This window comes from Sorex araneus, chromosome 6 (genome assembly GCF_027595985.1).
Source record: "Sorex araneus isolate mSorAra2 chromosome 6, mSorAra2.pri, whole genome shotgun sequence".
Taxonomy (NCBI): domain Eukaryota; kingdom Metazoa; phylum Chordata; class Mammalia; order Eulipotyphla; family Soricidae; genus Sorex; species Sorex araneus.
In genome coordinates this window covers 160,225,336-160,244,312 of record NC_073307.1, presented here as the reverse complement: position 1 = coordinate 160,244,312, position 18,977 = coordinate 160,225,336, and the positions used below count along the sequence as shown (strand labels likewise).

The 18,977-nt window shown below is 43.1% G+C and overlaps 1 protein-coding gene across 1 annotated transcript; it reads right to left on the bottom strand.

Annotated features, from left to right (window-relative positions):
- Positions 1–16,005: 16,005 nt before the first annotated feature.
- On the bottom strand, positions 16,006–18,209 carry LOC101549790 (secretoglobin family 1D member 2-like). The gene is made up of 3 exons (XM_055143940.1): positions 18,080–18,209; positions 17,113–17,306; positions 16,006–16,142 (listed from the first exon to the last, which is right to left on the bottom strand). The coding sequence occupies exons 1-3, from the start codon at positions 18,132–18,134 to the stop codon at positions 16,119–16,121; spliced, it is 273 nt and encodes a 90-aa protein (XP_054999915.1). The 5' UTR covers positions 18,135–18,209; the 3' UTR covers positions 16,006–16,118.
- Positions 18,210–18,977: the final 768 nt, after the last annotated feature.

Sequence of the window (18,977 nt, the reverse complement as noted above, 5' to 3'; positions counted from 1 at the left end):
TTTACTAGAATAATATATACTTTAGTTCACTTGCTTTTTCACAATCTAGTGCTACATTAATGTAGTCACCAAGATATCTACCCTTAGTTCTCTTGCTTTCAGAATCTTGTGTTTAAATTTCTATGAATTATGTTTTCAGTATTTTGTCTTTTCCTCCCCTATGTATTCAGGTGATTTATAGGAGTCAGGTTCTGAAATTGCTAGTGCAGTCCTTCGCAACAGTGAGATGGTGTTTGGATTGGGTTTCGTGAGCTGGTGGATTCAATACTGCCTGTAACATATGGTCATGACATGTCTTCGAGCAGATGTTTCATCTATTCTCATCCATGTTTCCATCCACTTACCTGTTTATAGATTCATTGATCCATCAACATTAGTCGAGTGATTCATCCATTCATCCACCCATTCTTCACCCATCTATCTATTTATCTTCCAGTACTTACTGACTTATTTTCCAAAAGAAGCAAAATGGTCTCCTGTGACTGGTCTCTGTACCTTGTTTTACCATTTTAATTGCAGAAATAAGTTAGAGGAGGATGTTTGTCCTACAGAGTTGATCTAAAAGTTTAATGGTAAGCAACAAGCCTATAATGGAAAGTGTGATGTCTGAAATTAACGCTAGAGAACATCAAAAGGACTGAGGGAAGGATTAAGAAACAGTTGGGCTGTAGTGAGAGTACAAAAGTTCGGGCACTTGCTTTGCATGCGGTACACCCGGAGTCGATACAGTGCATCACACATTGTCTCCTGAGCACCACCATGAGAAATTCCTGAGTGCAGAATGAGGATCAGACACTGAGTGCTGCTGGGTGTGACTCAGAAATAAAAAAAAAGAGTCGGTGGGAGGGAAAACTCCAAACAATAATAGTGAGCTTTTTTGTTTGTATGTAATCAAAGTAAAGAGAAAGTAAAGTGAAATTTATCAGCTACACAGGCGTGTTTGGGGGCTGGGGGCGGGGGGGGTGGAGGTTTCCCGTGGTTCTTGGTGGTGGGATGGTGTTCAAGCATTATGTAACTGAGACTTAATCCTGCACTGGTGAAGGGATGGTGTTCAAGCATTATGTAACTGTGACTTAATCCTGGAAGCTTTGTAACTTTCCACATGGTGATTCAATTAAAAAAAAAAGAGTCATGGTAAATTCATCAGATAAAGACTATTATTCATGCCATGCAAAGCCTTCACAGAGCTCAACAACTAATACCAATAATCCCATCAAAACATTGGTAGAGGGCCAGAGGGCCCTTTGCCTTGGATGTGGCTGACCCGGATTTGACCCCCAGCATCCTATATGGTCCCCAGAGCACTGGAAATCGTAACATTTCCAGTGTTGATCCAGAGTGTTGATCCAGAAATAAAACCTGGACATCACTGAGTGTGACCGAAAGAGCAAAATAAATAAATAACTCCTTAAAATTCTTTTTATTTTTATTCATTTATTTTTTGGCAGTGTTGTGGTGGGACAGGAACCCGAGTCCGCTCTTGCTGGGGTTATTGTCTAATTCATGCTCTCTTGAGACACTGTTGAGAATTCTTTGAAAAACGTAGAAATGGAGCTCCTATCAAACCCAGATATTCCACTTGTAGGCATTTCCCTCTTAAACACAAAAACACTAATTTGAAAAGACATGTGTTGGGTCTGGAGCCGCAAGAAGCAGAGACGGGCCAGTCTTGCAAGACAAAACTTTATTCAAAGCAACATGCTGGGGCTGCACCTCTAGTAGATGCAGCGATTTTTGCTAGCTAGGGCAGCCTTTTTATAGGGCTTGAGTCCACTGGGCCAGTCACATTTGTCACGTAGCCTCGTCCGGAGCCACTATCTTGGAATTCGGGTGCCTGAAGACATTCTTTCATTCTCCTTGCCCTGCGTCAGGAGTTACTATCTGTAGAGCCGTGGGACCAGAGTCGCTATCTGCCGGGCCGGAGTCATTATCTACTGGGCCAGGTTCACTATCCGCTGGGCCGTGGGAATGGAGTCACTATCTGGGCTCCTTGTTTTCAACAACTCCTTTGTTAGGCACGTACATGAATTCCAACCCAACTGACAGGCAGATGTCAGGATGTGAGTGACAGGATGTATGTGACAGGACGTATGTGACAGGACCCAGGCATAGTACATTGTAATATACAGTTTGGGGGCATAAGCATGGTTACAGAAGCAGAACAAAGTGAGGTTAGAAAAGTCAGGAGTGGGGGCGTGGCCTCATCACCTGCGGCCAAAGCTCACGCGGCGGCAGATAGTTTCCTCAACATCCTATCCAAGATTAACATCCTAGCTATTTGCAAGCAGTAGGACAATAAAACACAAGACTTCACTTAAGAACTGAAGGAAACATCTCAGTAGGAGACCAGGTTCTACAAACGGGAAGTAAAAAGGCAACCGCTATTAACTGAGCCTATCCACAATCTTTTTTCCCAACAAAAGGAAACAGGGATACTCATCTCCAAAGGCCCTCTTTCATACCACAACAACAACATGAAGAAACAGTGAAAATCCCCAGTGCAAGCAGAGGACGATCCAAGGAGTCCGGAAACCTCAAGGGGCGTTTCCTACAAACTTAACCTCACTGAGAAAGAATTCAGAGTTGAAAACCTCAACATGTTCAATGAACTCAATGCAAAGATAGACAACTTCAAGAAAGACCTGGCAGAAACAATACAACAGACAGCCGACAAAATACGGGAAGAAATGAGAGCAGAAATAAAAAACCTTCAAAAAGAAATGAAGGATTCGGTACATGAAATAAAAAACTCTCTGGCTGCCCTCAAAATTGGATGACTGCAGCCTAAGACAGAATCAGCATGCTTGAAGATGAGCTGCAAGAGGCCTACAGGCCACAACAAACCATGGCAAGAGACCTCAAAATAGCTCTAGCCAGAATCAGAGTCCTAGGGGATGATTTCAAGAGGAACAACATTAGAATCATTGGACTACCAGAACCACAGGGAACCAACCCCAACGATAAAGACACAGTCAAAATATCATTGTGGAAAACTTCCCACAGCTGGACAATGCGGGCATCCAGATTCAAGGCGCCCGAAGAGTGCCAGCTAAAAGAGATCCTAATAGAAAAACCCCAAGACATATCATAGTTACAATGATGAACATTGTTCAGAGAGACACTATACTGCAAGCAGTAAGGTCCAAGAAGGAAATTTCATACAAAGGAGCTCCCCTTAGACTCACAGCAGATCTATCAGAGGAAACCCTCCAAGCTCGAAGGCAATGGTGGGATATAGTGAAAAAACTCAATGAAATCAACGCTTCACCAAGAATACTTTATCCGGCTAAACTCTCATTCAAACTAGAAGGAATCATACACTACTTTGGGGATAAACAACAGCTCAGGAACTTCATAGACTCAAAACCAAACCGAAAAGAAGCACTAAAGGGGCTATTGTAAGACAAGAACAACCCCTACAAGCACAATAAATCCTTGCGCAAAGATGGCACAAAATCCCATAACAATAATCTCCCTTAATGTCAATGGTCTGAATTCACTAATTAAGAGACATAGACTGGCAAAATGGATTCAAAGACTCAACCCAACATTCTGCTGCCTGCAAGAAACACATCTGAATAGCCAGAAAAAACACAGACTCAAAGTCAAAGGATGGAAAACAATCCTGCAAGCAAACAACTCCCTCAAGAAAGCTGGGGTGGCGTTACTAGTATCGGACAACATAGACTTCAGGTTGAAAAAGATTAGAAGGGATAGTGAAGGCCACTTTTTATTAATCACGGGATGTGTACATCAGGAAGAAATCACACTCCTAAATGTCTACGCACCCAATGAGGGACCAGCTAAATGCCTACAACAGCTGCTAAGAGACCTTAAGAAGGACATCTCGAGCAACACAATAGTAGTTGGAGACTTCAACACCGCACTGTCTCCTCTGGACAGATCAAGAAGATTAAAACTCACCAAGGAAATACTGGCTTTAAAGGAAGAAATAGAAGAGAGAGGGCTAATAGATCTATACAGGGCTTTATATCCCCCCAAAAAGGAATACACATTCTTTTCCAGTGCACATGGAACATTTTCCAGAATAGACCATGCACTAGGCCACAGAGCATACTCAACAGAATCAAAAAGATAAACATTGTACCAGCTATCTTTTCAGACCATGATGCACTGAAGATAAAACTTAATCGTGGGCAGATGCATAAAACCAAATCAAACACCTGGAAATTAAATAGCTCGATATGAACAGTGAGTGGGTCAGGAAGGAAATCAAGGAAGAAATCAAGAGTTACCTGGAAACAAATGAGAATGAAGACACGAGCTACCAGAATCTGTGGGACGCAGCTAAAGCCGTTTTAAGGGGAAAATTTATAGCTCTGCAAGCATATCTCAGGAAGGAAGAAAGGGCCCACATAAATAACTTCACTTCACAGCTCAAGACCTTAGAAAAGGACCAACAAAAGGTGCCCAAACCAAGCAGAAGGAAAGAGATAATAAAACTTAGAGCATAAATTAACGACATGGAAACCCAAAAGACAATCCGAAAGATCAATGAAACCAAGAGCTGGTTCTTCGAGAAAATAAACAAGATTGATAAACCACTACCAAGACTCACAAAGAAAGAGAGAGAGAGAACCCTTATAAGCCGAATCAGAAATGAAAAGGGGGACATCACAACAGAAACCAATGAAATTCAAAAGATCATCAGAGACTACTTTGAAAATCTCTATGCCACGAAACAAGAGAACCTAGAAGAAATGGATAAATTCCTCGACTCCTATAATCTCCCAAGGCTTAACCAAGAAGACCTGGAGTACCTGAATAGTCCAATTAACATCAAGGAAATTGAAATGGTAATCAAAAGTCTTCCCCAAAACAAAAGCCCTGGTCTAGACAGATTCACTAGCGAGTTCTTCCAAACATTTAAAGAGGACCTTGTGCCAGTCCTTCTCAAGCTTTTCCAGGAAGTTGAAGAAACAGAAACCCTCCGAAACAGTTTCTATGAGGCTCATATCTCCCTAATACCAAAAGCAAACAAAGACACCACAAAAAAAGAAAACTACAGGCCAATATCCCTGATGAACACAGATGCAAAGATCCTCAACAAAATATTAGCAAATAGAATTCAACAACTCATCAAAAAAATCATACACCACGACCAAGTGGGATTCATCCCAGGATGCAAGGATGGTTTAACATCCGGAAATCAATGAACATAATCCATCATATCAACAAAAGAAAAGATAAAAATCATATAATCATATCAATAGATGCAGAGAAAGCATTTGACAAGATCCAGCATCCATTTATGATGAAAACACTCGCCAAAATGGGTATAGAAGGGACCTTCCTCAATATAGTCAAAGCCATTCATCACAAGCCTATGGCAAGCATTGTCCTCAATGGGGAAAAACTAAGAGCCTTCCCTCTGAGAACAGGGACGAGACAAGGATGCCCACTCTCCCCACTTCTTTTCAATATATTACTGGAAGTACTTGCAATAGCGATTAGGCAAGAAAAAGATATTAAGGGCATTCAGGTAGGAAAGGAAGAAATCAAGCTCTCACTATTCGCAGATGATATGATACTATACCCAGAGAACCCTAAAACCTCTACCAAGAAACTCCTAGAAACAATAGACTCATATAGTAAAGTTGCAGGCTATAGAATCAATACCCAAAAGTCCATGGCTTTCCTATATGCAAATAATGAGAGAGAAGAAAGTGACCTGAGAAAAGCAATCCCATTCACAATTGTGCCTCAAATAATCAAGTACCTCGGAATCAGCTTAACAAAGGAGGTAAAAGACTTGTATAATGAAAACTATAAAACACTACTTCAGGAAATAAAAGAGGACACGAGGAAATGGAAAGACATCCCCTGCTCATGGATTGGAAGAATTAATATTGTCAAAATGGCAATTCTCCCCAAAGCATTGTACAAATTCAATGCGATCCCTATAGGAATACCCTTGACATTCTTCAAAGAAATGTAGCAAGCGCTCCTGAAATTCATATGGAACAATAAGCCCCCACGAATAGCTAAAGCAATCCTTGGGAAAAAGAAAATGGGAGGAATCAACCTCCCCAACTTCCAACTCTACTACAAAGCGGTAGTCATTAAAACAGCATGGTACTGGAACAAAGGCAGAGCTGCAGACCAATGGAATAGGGTTGAATACTCTGACATACACCCCCAAATATATGATCATCTAATCTTTGATAAGGGAGCAAGTAATGTGAAGTGGAGCAAGGAAAGCTTGTTTAACAAATTGTGCTGTCAAAACTGGACAGCTACATGCAAAAAAATGGGCTTAGACCTCCATCTATCACCATGTACAAAAATCAGATCAAAATGGATTAAAGACCTCAACATCAGACCAGAATCCCTAAGGTACATTGAAGATAAGGTCGGCAAAACCCTCCACGACATTGAAGCCAAAGGTATCTTCAAAGCTGACACGCCACTGGCCAAGCAAGTGAAAACAAAGATAAATAAATGGGACTATCTCAAACTAAGAAGCTTCTGCAACTCAAAAGAAACAGTGACCAAAATCCAAAGACAATCTACAGAATGGGAAAGGATATTTATGCAGTACCCATCCGATAAAGGGTTGATAACAAGGGTATACAATGCACTGGTTGAACTCCACTAGAAGAAAACTGCCAACCCAATCAAAAAATGGGGTGATGAAATGAACAGAAACTTTTCCAAAGAAGAAATCCGAATGGCTGAGAGGCACATGAGAAAATGTTCAACATCAGTAATTATCAGGGAGATGCAGATCAAAACAACAATGAGATATCATCTCACACCACAGAGACTGGCCCACATCCCAAAAACAATAGCAACCGGTGTTGGCGTGGATGTGGGGAGAAAGGGACTCTCCTTCACTGCTGGTGGGAATGCCGACTGGTTCAGCCCTTTTGGAAAACTATATGGACGATTCTCAAAAAGTTAGAAATTGAGCTCCCATTTGACCCAGCAATACCACTCCTGGGAATATATCCCGGAGAGGCAAAACGGTATAGTAGAGATGACATCTGCATTTCCATGTTCATTGCCGCTCTGTTCACAATAGCCACAATATGGAAAAAACCAGAGTGCCCGAAAACAGATGATTGGCTAAAGAAACTCTGGTATATTTACACAATGGAATACTACGTAGCTGTCAGAAAACATGAAGTCATGAAATTTGCATATAATTGGATCAACATGGAAAGTATCATGCTGAGTGAAATGAGTCAGAAAAAAAGAGACAGACATAGAAAGATCACACTCATATGTGGAATATAAAGTAGCTGAGAGGTACAAGCTTACAATGTTGCGATTCCTGGAAGACATTTCTCTGGACTTAATTACTAGATACTCAAATACAGAAATCCAAAACTACGCTGCTGCTAGTGCGGCCTCCTGACTTCATATCTCTTCACTGTCAGCAATGGAAAAGAAATTACCCAATGGTTTCTTTTCAGCAGATCGACTTTAGGGGGGAGAAACTCCAAATCAATAATAGTGAATTTTTTTTGTTTAAATATTGAATGTAATCAAAGTAAAGTGAAAGTGAAGCAAAATTTACCAGTTATATATGCGGGGTGGGGGGCTGGGGAGGTGGGGGGAAGGGGGGAGGTCTATCATCATTCTTGGTGGTGGAATATGTGCACTGGTGAAGGGATGGGTGTTTGAGCATTGTATAACTGAGACTTTAACCTGAAAGCTTTGTAACTTTCCACATGGTGAATTAATAAAAGAATTAAAAACAAACAAAGAAAAATAAATAAATAAATAAATAATTTTTTTAAAAAAAGTAAATGTCAGGAGTGGGCTGCCAACCTTTTTAACTCAATATAATTTCTTTCAACTTAACATATGTACATAACCGAGCTATGTACATTTCAGCACTTAGTATAACATGATATGGAAACATCGCAAATATCCAAGGACAAATGAGTAGATCAAACAGTTGTTTTATATATATAAATATCTCTCTATAAAATATAAACACCTATGTTCTATATAAATAAGTATATCTACAACATGCATGTGATAAAATATACATGATATACACCTGTTATTCATTATATATGTGTAAACATATAATATACCCATGCATATACATATATGATAACTGTATCACTGTCATCCCATTGTTCATGGATTGTTCGAGAGGGCACCAGTAACGTCTTCATTCATCCCTGTTGCATGCTAGTGTAGCCCAATGCCGTCTGCTCACTCCAGTGACAAGAAGAGCACATTGTTATTACTGTTACTGCTTTTGGCATATCGAATACATCACGGGTAGCTTGCCCGACTCTGCTGTGCAAGCAGGATATCCTCAGTCGCTTACCAGTTTCTCCAAGATGACAGTGGCTTTTGGGGCAGCCTCTAATAGTCGTGCACTGCCGCTGGCTTCATATGCCCGATGGCGCTGGGAGACTGCCCGGCCACAGACCCTCCGTGCCCCACCGATGCCACACCATCTGTATCCTACAAAACAACCAGCGATGTCCAGGAGGGCTCACAACAGAGTTTCTTACCTAGTGTGTTGAGCAATGCGCTGTCTAAGGGGAGATTGTGAGCTGTGTTCGGGAGAGTGCTAGGATTTTGTTTGGCATTGGCGCTATCTTCAAGAACTTTTCTTATTACTTATCACAACTCTTAAGTATGGTGTGGTGATTATGAAAAATGAGTACAGAGTGTCTTCTGATGTGTCGCAGCCGTGCGATTCAGGAATAGGTTCACTCATATGTGAATCTCAGCCCGAGAGTGTGGAAAGAGGGCTGTAGCGTGGTGTGAGTTGGGTTGTGCAAGTCAGCTGCTGGTGCTGGGTCCCTTGGGGTGGGGAATGGCACTCAGCCACCCCTGTTTGGGACACCCCAAGTGGAAACAGCCTGGCTCGGAATCCGATGGCATGGTTATGGAGGCCTCATTCTATGCTCCCTTCCTGAGATACAGCTGAGAGTTTTGGATGGTGGCCGATGAGATTATTAACATGATATATAATGTATGTATATACATGTAAATCACGTTATTTTTGAGATCAATCGAGAAAGAATGAGAGAGAGAGAAAGAAAGAAAGAAAGAAAGAAAGAAAGAAAGAAAGAAAGAAAGAAAGAAAGAAAGAAAGAAAGAAAGAAAGAAAGAAAGAAAGAAAGAAAGAAAGAAAGAAAGAAAGAAAGAAAGGAAGTGTTGGATATCATTGGTTTGTCCTTTCCCCCGTGCCACAAGGAGCTTAGGTTTATCAGTCACACCCATCAAAGTGCTCCCGAGTCACTCCCATTCTTTTGTTTATCTGTAACCAATTCTACCAGTTTATCTGCTCTTCCCTTAATCAAACTCTGTTAATTGGTAAGGTCAGAACTTCCTAGGACACTGACTATTATAACATTGCCTTTCTCTCCTCTTTATGCCTTTTGAATAATTTACTTTAAAGCTATGTCTTTTTTGTATAGACACAAGAAGACAATGTTATGTTTTTATAACTTAAGACTTAATTGGCCTCGATATTCCCTTCTGGGCATCTGCTTTCTCCACTTAAGCCTCAGTTGCCCTCAGTTCCTAGCACCCCAAAGTAGGGTCCCCGACGTGGGACGGGAAGGATCCAGGGCAAGCGGTGAGTTATGTGCTACCCTGGCATCGAGATGGGCCTGGCCAAAGTGCCTAATTCTTAACTATAAGTTAAGAGCTTGATCATAGACAAATGCTGTCATGATCCAATAGTAATTATGAGACTGGGACCCTGCCAGGGATAGGAAAGACTGATCTGGCCTGAGCACTGTAGTCTGAGATTGAGATGGCCCCAGGAGAGCAATTCTATAAGCTTTAATGCATCTCTTATTGTGTCCATACAAAATAATTAATATTATGAATTCTTATATGTTTGCTGGCTGAGAAGAGAAACACATTCATGGGACTCTGCCCTTGGGTGGATCCTCCTGCTGAAAGAGAATTAAGTCCTAGGAGAAGCATCCCCCGAGGAAAAAGAACCTTAATCTATTGCTGACCACACCTATGTGTATGCCCCAACCCCCTCATGCGGTGGAGATTTAACTAGGCTGTAAGAGTGGGTTGGGGGCCAGATCCACGGCGCCAGATCCACCGGGGCCAGATCCATGGGAGCCAGATCCACGGGGGCCAGATCCACGGGGCCAGATCCACAGATCGAGAGAGAGACCGAGAGCCGGGAGAGAGGCAGAGAGAGAGAGAATGAAGTAGGATGGGGGAGAAAGAAGCAGGAGGAGAATCAGAGGAGAATGGAGATGGACATGAAATAAACCGATCGAGCAACCAGTTTGGCCTTCTTCCTTCCTTCGCCTGCCTCACCGCCCGCGCGCCCTTTCTTTTTATTTTTATTTTTATACAAGGAAGGAAGGAAGGAAGGAAGGAAGGAAGGAAGGAAGGAAGGAAGGAAGGAAGAAAGGAAGGAAGGAAGGAAGGAAGGAAGAAGAAGGAAGGAAGGAAGGAAGGAAGGAAGGAAGGAAGAAAGAAAGAAAGAAAGAAAGAAAGAAAGAAAGAAAGAAAGAAAGAAAGAAAGAAAGAAAGAAAGAAAGAAAGAGAGAGAGAGAGAGAGAGAAAGAAAGAAAGAAAGAAAGAAAGAAAGAAAGAAAGAAAGAAAGAAAGAAAGAAAGAAAGAAAGAAAGAAAGAAAGAAGGAAGGAAGGAAGGAAGGAAGGAAGGAAGGAAGGAAGGAAAGAAAGAAAGAAAGAAAGAAAGAAAGAAAGAAAGAAAGAAAGAAAGAAAGAAAGAAAGAAAGAAAGAAAGAAAGAAAGAAAGAAAGAAAGAAAGAAAGAAACAAAAGAAAAGAGAGAGAGGATCCGGAGAGGTTAAGAGTCCTTTTGTTCTCTCACCTGTTGAATGTTGTAGTTTGCAATAGAGCTATTGATTGGCCTTCATGTTTGGTCTATAGTTTACTTTTGGCAGAGGCAGGGTGCAGTGGTGGGGATTGGGGTGGGGTTAGATAGAGGGATACTGGGATCATTGGTGAAAGAGAATGGGCACTGGTGGAGGGATGTAAACGAAATGCAAACATGAAAGTTCATAAGTTTGTAACTGTACCTCATGGTGATTCACTAATAAAATTTTTTTAAAAAGAGTCCTTCATATCAGAACATTCATAGAAGAAAAAGTTGGAAGCAGTAATCATTAATGTTTATAAAAACACTATGAGTACATTTCACCAAAGAAATTAGAATAACATAAATTCAGCCCTAGCTAGTTTCGGGTCATACTTGTTTTAATTATTACACTAAAAATATCCATGATGCTATCATGTCAACAAAGCTGAATGTTGTGGGTAACATGCTGAGACAAATGCAGCATGAATGTACACACACACACAAACATACACACAAACACGTACACACATAGGCCCCAGGGATATCAGAGCAGTGGTCTTAGATAAGCAAAGAGGTTCTTCGGAAAACTTATATTGAGTCGATTAGCCTATTCATCTTCTGCCTTAGATGAAACCTTGGTGTCTAACATGAAATCAAAGAGGTCTCAGGCAAAAAGAACCCGAGAGTAAGACTTGCGAGATCAGACATTAGCTTGGGGTTGCCTGATCTCGTGCCAAACCACGGTGGTGAATGAGCTCGAACATTACCGAAGAGAGACGTCTGTTTGTAGCTTTCCCGGTCTCGGCATTTTTTGCGCAATCGTGCTGGTGCTGAACCATTCGATATTATTCCTCGTCGATGTTGTCCACGACAGCATCTTCCCACATGGCCGCAATAGTGCCAAAGAGCTCCCAGTTGGGGGTCATTCTGGGAGTTCTCTTCTTAAACTTAAACTTTGCTGTCCTTTCTCCCCGCTCTGTGAAGTAGAATTTTACACGAAGGAGACGGTGTTGTGATCCGTTTGGAATTTTGGGACAACAGCGACATCAGTCAGGAAAAACCTTCGATTGAATATGATGTGGCCAATTTCACTGTGAAACTGTCCACCAGGAGACTCCCATGTCCAATGTTTAGTTTTGGCCTTCTGAATCTGCGAGTTACCATGGATGGTCTTGGTCGACATGATGAACTCAGACAATCTCTCACCCTGTTCATTCCATTCTAGGCCATGGGATCCAATGTACAGTTCTTCAGGTGAACTTCTCGGTCCTATTTGGGCATTAAAATCACCAACAATGATCTTGTAGAAGGTGTGATCTTCTCCACAGGACTTTTCCAGCTTAATGTAGAAATTCTCAACTTCTTCTTCATGGTAGTTGGATTTGGTGCATAGACGACGGTGATCGAAACTGCCGGCCAAATGCCACATTTATACAAGCATAATGGTCCGATTCAGGTTGTTAGGCATTCTAGTGAATCAATGTCATGGCCAAGTTTGTGTTGCCATGGACACCGACAACACCAACGCCTCTGTTCCCGCAAGTTCCGAAGAAGAGTTCTTCTCCAGTATCGAAAATGGCTTGATGTGATTGATGCCTTCACATTTCAGTCAGACCAATGATGTCGAACTTGATCATCTGTTCTTGCACAATATCATCCTCGATGGATGCTTCTGAGGAAAGCGTATGTGTGTTCAAAGTACAGACAGTCATTTAGTCTTAATTCGTTTTGTCGGTCTAGTTCATTCCGGAGATTTTATCAGCCTCTTCTTGCTCAACCTTCTTAACGCTGCATGTTGGGGCTCTTTCGGTGTCAGGCAAATGAGGCCCATTGTAGTTACTGTTTTTGGCATATCGAAGACGCCATGGGTAGCTTGCCAGGCTCTGCCGTGCGGGCGGGGTACTCTTCAGTAGTTCCCGGGCTCTCCGAAAAGGAGGAAGGCTTTAAGGGCGACATCCATTTGCCATTCCAGGTGATCCTCCGGTTCATACCCTATTTGAAGCCCATCAAGTATGGTGCAAAAATTAGGTATAAAGTGTCCTATGCTCTGGAAAGCGGCCTGGAGCCTGGCAGTGGCTGGGTAGTGGAGGTGTAATAGCTGTTGAAATTCCATGATGGGAGGTACACTGGGGAGACTGGCGCTGGGAAATTACACTAGTGGAGGGATGGGTGTTGGAACATTGTATGACAAAAATGAAACCAGAAGCAATTTTGTAATGCTCTATCTCACAGTGATTCGGTTGAAAAACAAATTTAAAAAACTCAATGATGATTTTCAAAGAATTGAAGCAGACTCTTTCAAAATGTGTATGGAATCTTAACAATCCTAAGTAAGTATAGTCATTGTAAGAAAGCAGATTGTAAGAAGAACAGCAGACCTGCCTGAGCTACACATTATTGGGAATTTTGAAACCAGAATCTAATCGTGCTCGAACGGTAATGATGCCACCATGAAAACTATCAGGTAAACCAGTAGCTGCCAATTCAGCGTGCTTGAGAAGATGCACGAAAATATCCAACCAAGAGGAGAAGAAGGAATGAAGAATCAAGCGAAATGAAGAAACAAAGTCCTCATGGATTAGCTTTAAGAACAAAGACATTCCAATTCTAGGACTTCCAGAAGAGGAGAGAAAGCACAGGAAAGAATGTCCGTGTCAGATAAGAAAACTAAGAACTTCACCAATGTGAGGAGAGAGTCATATGCCTGGACCAAGAGTCATGAATCTGATTGTAGGCAAGCAGGCAGATAGGGAAGGCTTCCCTCTACAGGCCACCTTAAACAAAGAAAAGGCACTCTCAAGCTGCTGGAACCCCTGTGCATCTTGTGACCTGAGCACTTGGTGTCTGAGCACGTGTCGCCCTCTTCTCCCCTCTTGAGATGTGTAACTTTCACGTCTAATGCTGGAAATGTGAAGGGCCTCCCTTCGTCTTTGGAGAAGCTGGCGAAGCATGTTATTTGAGCATGTTACTTGCTCAAATTATTCTCCAATCTTTCCCACTTTCTCTCCCTGTTTCCCTTCAAAACCTCTAAATAAAAACTAGAGTTTCACTGCCTGATTAATCCTGAAATTCCTTTCTGCGAGGTGAGATGAGAACCCAGTAAGTCTGGTCCCGGGTCGCAGAGGCGGTTGGGAGTAGGTGACAGTCTTTGTCCTCTCCATTTCACCTGAGCCGCCCTTCGGGCCCAACCACACCATCCTCATGAATCAAAAGGTTCCAGCAACTGATTTGGGGAAAACTGGATAATGCTGTGCAAATAATGTAACTATACTCCTGCCTCCCATTAGGCAGGATCACTTCCAATGAACGAAAGACTTTAGCATTTGACCAAACCACAAAGTATATTGAGAAAACTCATGATTTGATCTCATTGGTAAAGCAAAGGTAAGCAAAAGACAACACCTGGGACGATATCAAAAGTGTGCTACATAGGCCCCTTCACAAACTCCCTCCCCCCAAGAATGGGATCTACCCCTAAGTACAGAAGTTCAGTTACTAGAATGCAAAGGGTTTCTAAAGTGAAAAAAGGTGGGAGGGGAGAGTAGACCTGGTGCCCTGCCAGTTTTCAAATAAAGAGAAAAGAGGGGTATGATAGGCCTGCAGAGGCAGACTTTAGCTTTCGGTGGTCGAGAGCCGGCTCCCCAGGCTAGATGGCAAGCGAACAATCGGTAAAGCTGGAGACCCAGGAATCAGACCCCCAGGCTAGTCTGTAGTCGGTTTCTTTCTCTCTCCTCCTCATCGTCATCTGGTATGGTGCAATCATAGTCGTAGGTTTCTTCATAGTCACAAGTCCCAAAATCCCAGTTCTCCTGCTCATCTTCAACATATTGTCGTCGAATGCTTGGTCTTCAACAACTGGTCCTCAGCATCTAGTAGTCAGTATCTCCTCCCAGAGTCTAGTCTTGTTACATGGCATAGCCTCAATTTTCTTCCCGTGTCTCTACAAAAAGTTCATTGCTAAATAAACGATGCAAATGACAAAAAGGAAAGAGAAAAGCAATACAGGCTTATTATTCCCTGATGGAACCGCATTTGCATCAGGAGCAACCCAATAAAAACTACTGAATGCCGCGAACAAACAACAGGACACCTTAGCACCTGTATTGAAAAACATAAGAAGAAAAGGAAAAAGCAGAGCGAGAACCAAAAGGAAAGTCCTCCCATAGAGGGAGGTTGAGAGTACGGGGTGAGGTGTTGGGGCTGGTGGTAGGAACACAGACGACATTGGTGGTGGGAAATTTACACTGGTGTAGGGATGGTTGCTGGATGATTATATAACTTGAAACCCAATTATGAGCAGTTTTTAGTGGTCTCTTTCACAGATATTCCATTACAAAATTTAAAAGAAGAGAAATACAGTCATGAGGAGTACCTGCTCCATTCAATCAACTACATCATTGGCGGGACAAATAGTAGTACTCCTACATTAAAGAAACAAAAAAGAGTTTCCCAGGATCAGTTCTCTGAGACCGTTCATTTGAGTGAGTCCACGAGCTGGGTTGGGGACTAGAGAGTGGAGTGAATCAGGAAGAAGACTGAGGTCTCCTGTTGTTGTTTTGAGGTGACACTGAGAGTGTAAGACTATTTCTTTGAAATCAATGTAGGTCAACAGAATGGGGATGACAGAAAGAATCACCAAAATGGTCTCCAGAGCTCTGGAGTGGCTGTGATGGACCATTAGCCCAGGTGTGTGTAAGGGTTCGCAGTCACATGGTCAATGTGAGCGTGCAGAGTTCTAACGAGAAAGGAGAATGACTAAGCCTTGCCCTTATCCACAATAGCGTGGGTACACTAGGAACCACGACCTATACATGGACAGCAGTGGAAACATGGTGTGGAGAAGAAACAAGCAGGATGGTGATGGCTCTGATGAGAATGTACTGATACAGGTCCATGTGGAGAAATGTAGATTAGACACGTAAGTAGACCATAAACTTTCGTTTCAAAGAAGAGTGACAAGAATGCTTGCATTTCTGTGTTTCAAATCTAAGGTATCATTTTCACTTAGTGCCCAAAGATGGAATATGTATTGAGAAACAGAATAACCCTGGAGCAGTATTTCTCTTGGGATGCCTGCAGTCATGTTGTCAAGGGTAATAACCCATTCCTTTTTTGCATCTGACTATTGATTACCAGTAAGAGCCCCTCATAGACCTCTCTACAAACACAAAGCTATACACCACTGCATAAAAAAGAGAGAGCAGACGTGTGTTGAGCAAGTAATTTATTAGAAGAGAGAATGAAACTGTGACATTTTCTTGAAATTCATTAGATCATTGAAAGTCATAGATGACAGATAGAAGACTTGTTATTATTGTTTCTAGCAGGCCGCAAGAATGTTCATCTGTAATGAGAAGAATGGAAAAACATGGTGGTCAGTTATGCTGCAAGAGAGCTGACAGGTTCACACAGCTTATCCCTGAGGATGTCAATGCTATTTTAGGCAACACAGAAAAGAGGATCCCGCACAGCTGCCCACACGTGGGGTCTTTGACACACAGCTGGTTCCTGCCGCGGACAGAGCAGCCCACAAATATTCCCTGGATTCTCGCGTCAAATCCTTCTCTTTGACTTCCTTAGGGTGCTTGGGACTCTAAAGTAGCGACAGGGATGGGAAGATGGAGTGGTCCTTTCAGAGACTCCTGGCTGATAGTTCTGAAATGGATCGTGAGGTGCCTGTCAGCAGGACTATTCAGATCCCGTGGATATTTGCAGATGAGCCTTGGCCTGCCTGCGAGTCAGCAGTTCTGGTGGAACATCTTACATCTTCCCTCATCTCCTTTCTGCATGAAGCCGTGAGGGCGGCAGGCAGCAAAAGTAGTGATGGTGGGGTCTATGCCCACTGCACAGGGGCAAGAGATTGGTGGGTGAGGGCATGAGGTGCCCAGAGGGTACAGGCTTGCATATGGCTGCAGACCCCCAAGGACAAGCTTGTGCTATCTGCATCACAGCTTCCAGTGTCCCCTCAGCTGTCTCACATCTGCACGACATTCCCTGTGCAGATGTTAGCAACACGGCACGCAGGGACGGGGAAGGAGGTTGTTGGCCCTTCCACATGATCCAAGGTGCCTGGATTTCCCCTCGGAGGGTCGTCCGGCTGCGGGAACGGGGGTGACCTGCCAGGATACTCTGTACCTCAGTACAGCTACTCTTGTAGGCAGGTGGAAAATTCTAACCTGCCATGTGGGCATGGCTCCACTTATTAGAAGAGAAGAAGGGGTGATTCTCCACCCCCCTGCCAAGATCATTCCCAAATCTCTTTCAAATCTCTGCAACCCAGCTCAAAGACCTAAGTAGAAATAAAAAGAAATTACCAAAGTTTTTGCAATTAGAGCTCTCCCTGCAGGGGCCACGGCATTATTGTAGCAGGTCTTCCAAAGCATCTTGGCCTCCACAGCAGCATCAGGGGCATGAAATTGAGCAAGGTATAGTTTAAAGACACTTTCTGAGTCGATGACAAATGAACTCATATCTCCCGCAAGGGCTGGGCAAGTCATGGCTGCGTCAGCTAAAATGGAGGGAAAGAAAATACAATACAAGAGCAAAGTTTTCTCTCATCGAACACTTGTGCATATCTCATCCCTTGTCCGCTGCTTGAGGAGGACAACACGAGATGGAGGTGACCCAGACCCCTTAGAGGATCTAGACGGGAAAGGAAATTTTTGAATCAGAACCTGTCGTGTTATTAGAAGACATGATACGGTGATCTCTTGATCTCTGCCTGCTACCTGGAACTCATTTGTATTATCTTTCTCCCCCCATTGCTATACTCGTACTGCTGACTGCTGTGAACCTGACTAGGAACAGGCAATGTGGAGGCATGGAACTTTGGGCTCCAGTTCAAGGATCTGGTGAGTATTTATACAAGATTTCACACCTGCATCATTTCCTTTCTTTACTTTTCTTTCAAGTTTTTGGAACAGCACCCACAAAATATTCAGGGACCACACCTGACGGTCCTTGATGGGAACATTTATGGTGCTGGGGATTAAATGGCCACATGCGAAGCAAGAACTTAAGCCATGCAATACCTTCTAGCCCTCACAGCCAAATCTCCTACTTCTTTCTCCCTCCTAACATTTGGAAAGGGATCACACTGAACCCGTCATGTAAAGTGGAAGTTGGTGATGATGAGAAGTGATAGGACTCCAGTGGAACAGCCATATGATTTATGGGAACAGTTCACAGAGGAAACATTTTGAACTAGGATGTGTTCAGGCCCCTCTAAGTCGTTTTCTGAGTTCAGGTCTGATGCTAGTCTGCTGGGGGAAATGTACTCACCCTGGTAGCAGCAAAGGGCCAGAGCGACCAGCAGGGCACAAAGGGACAGCTTCATGGTGTTTGTGGCTGGGAGCAGTTAGCTTGCGCAAGGGATGAGCAGTTAGGAGCTGGACTCAGGAGCCTGGGCAGCACAGGGTCATTTGTACCCAGAGAGCCTTCCTGGTCCAGCCCACAGCGACACGTGTAAGTCACAAGGTTTGGCTTCCATCCCTCTCTCCCTCCCTCGACTGAAGTTATGTCTCAGCATGCCAGGCTGCAAAGTCTTGGCCAAAGATTCTAGAAAAGGCTCTGCTGAGTTATTAGCCTCTGCTTTGAGCAATGATCATAGTTGTTTGGAAAGACAGAGCCTATGAATTGCCATTAGCCTATCTCCTCTCTAGTGCCACAATTACGAGTACGTGTCTGGATGTTCAGAGGTTACATAGTCCTGTGACTGTGTAGAACAATCTTAAAGGAAGGGAATTACTTTCAGCCATGCATGTATGAATGAAAGAACACAGACCTACTGATCACCATGCTTGTGAGCAATTGATTTCCTCTGTGGAAACTTCCTGCTGGGTGGACAGGGAATGGTCATCGGCCTGGAGACTGTTTTGAAGGAATGAGTACCGGGCCATTCTCCTGTAGGATATGTGTGACCTGGCTCCACAAGTGTCCCTGATACAGAGACATCTTTGGCTGAGTCAGAGACACCTCTGTCACAAAGTACTGCTGGTCGATGTTTCTCTGGCACACACATCCCCAACAGAGATTCCATCAAATTGCAGGAAAAAAAACTCATTTAATGGGAACGTGGAAAGACCATGACAGGATATGAGCGGCAGCCTGGTTTTCTCTCCCTTCACATCAAGTAGCGTTGCGTCCACACAATATTAACAACCAGATCACCTTGGACAGG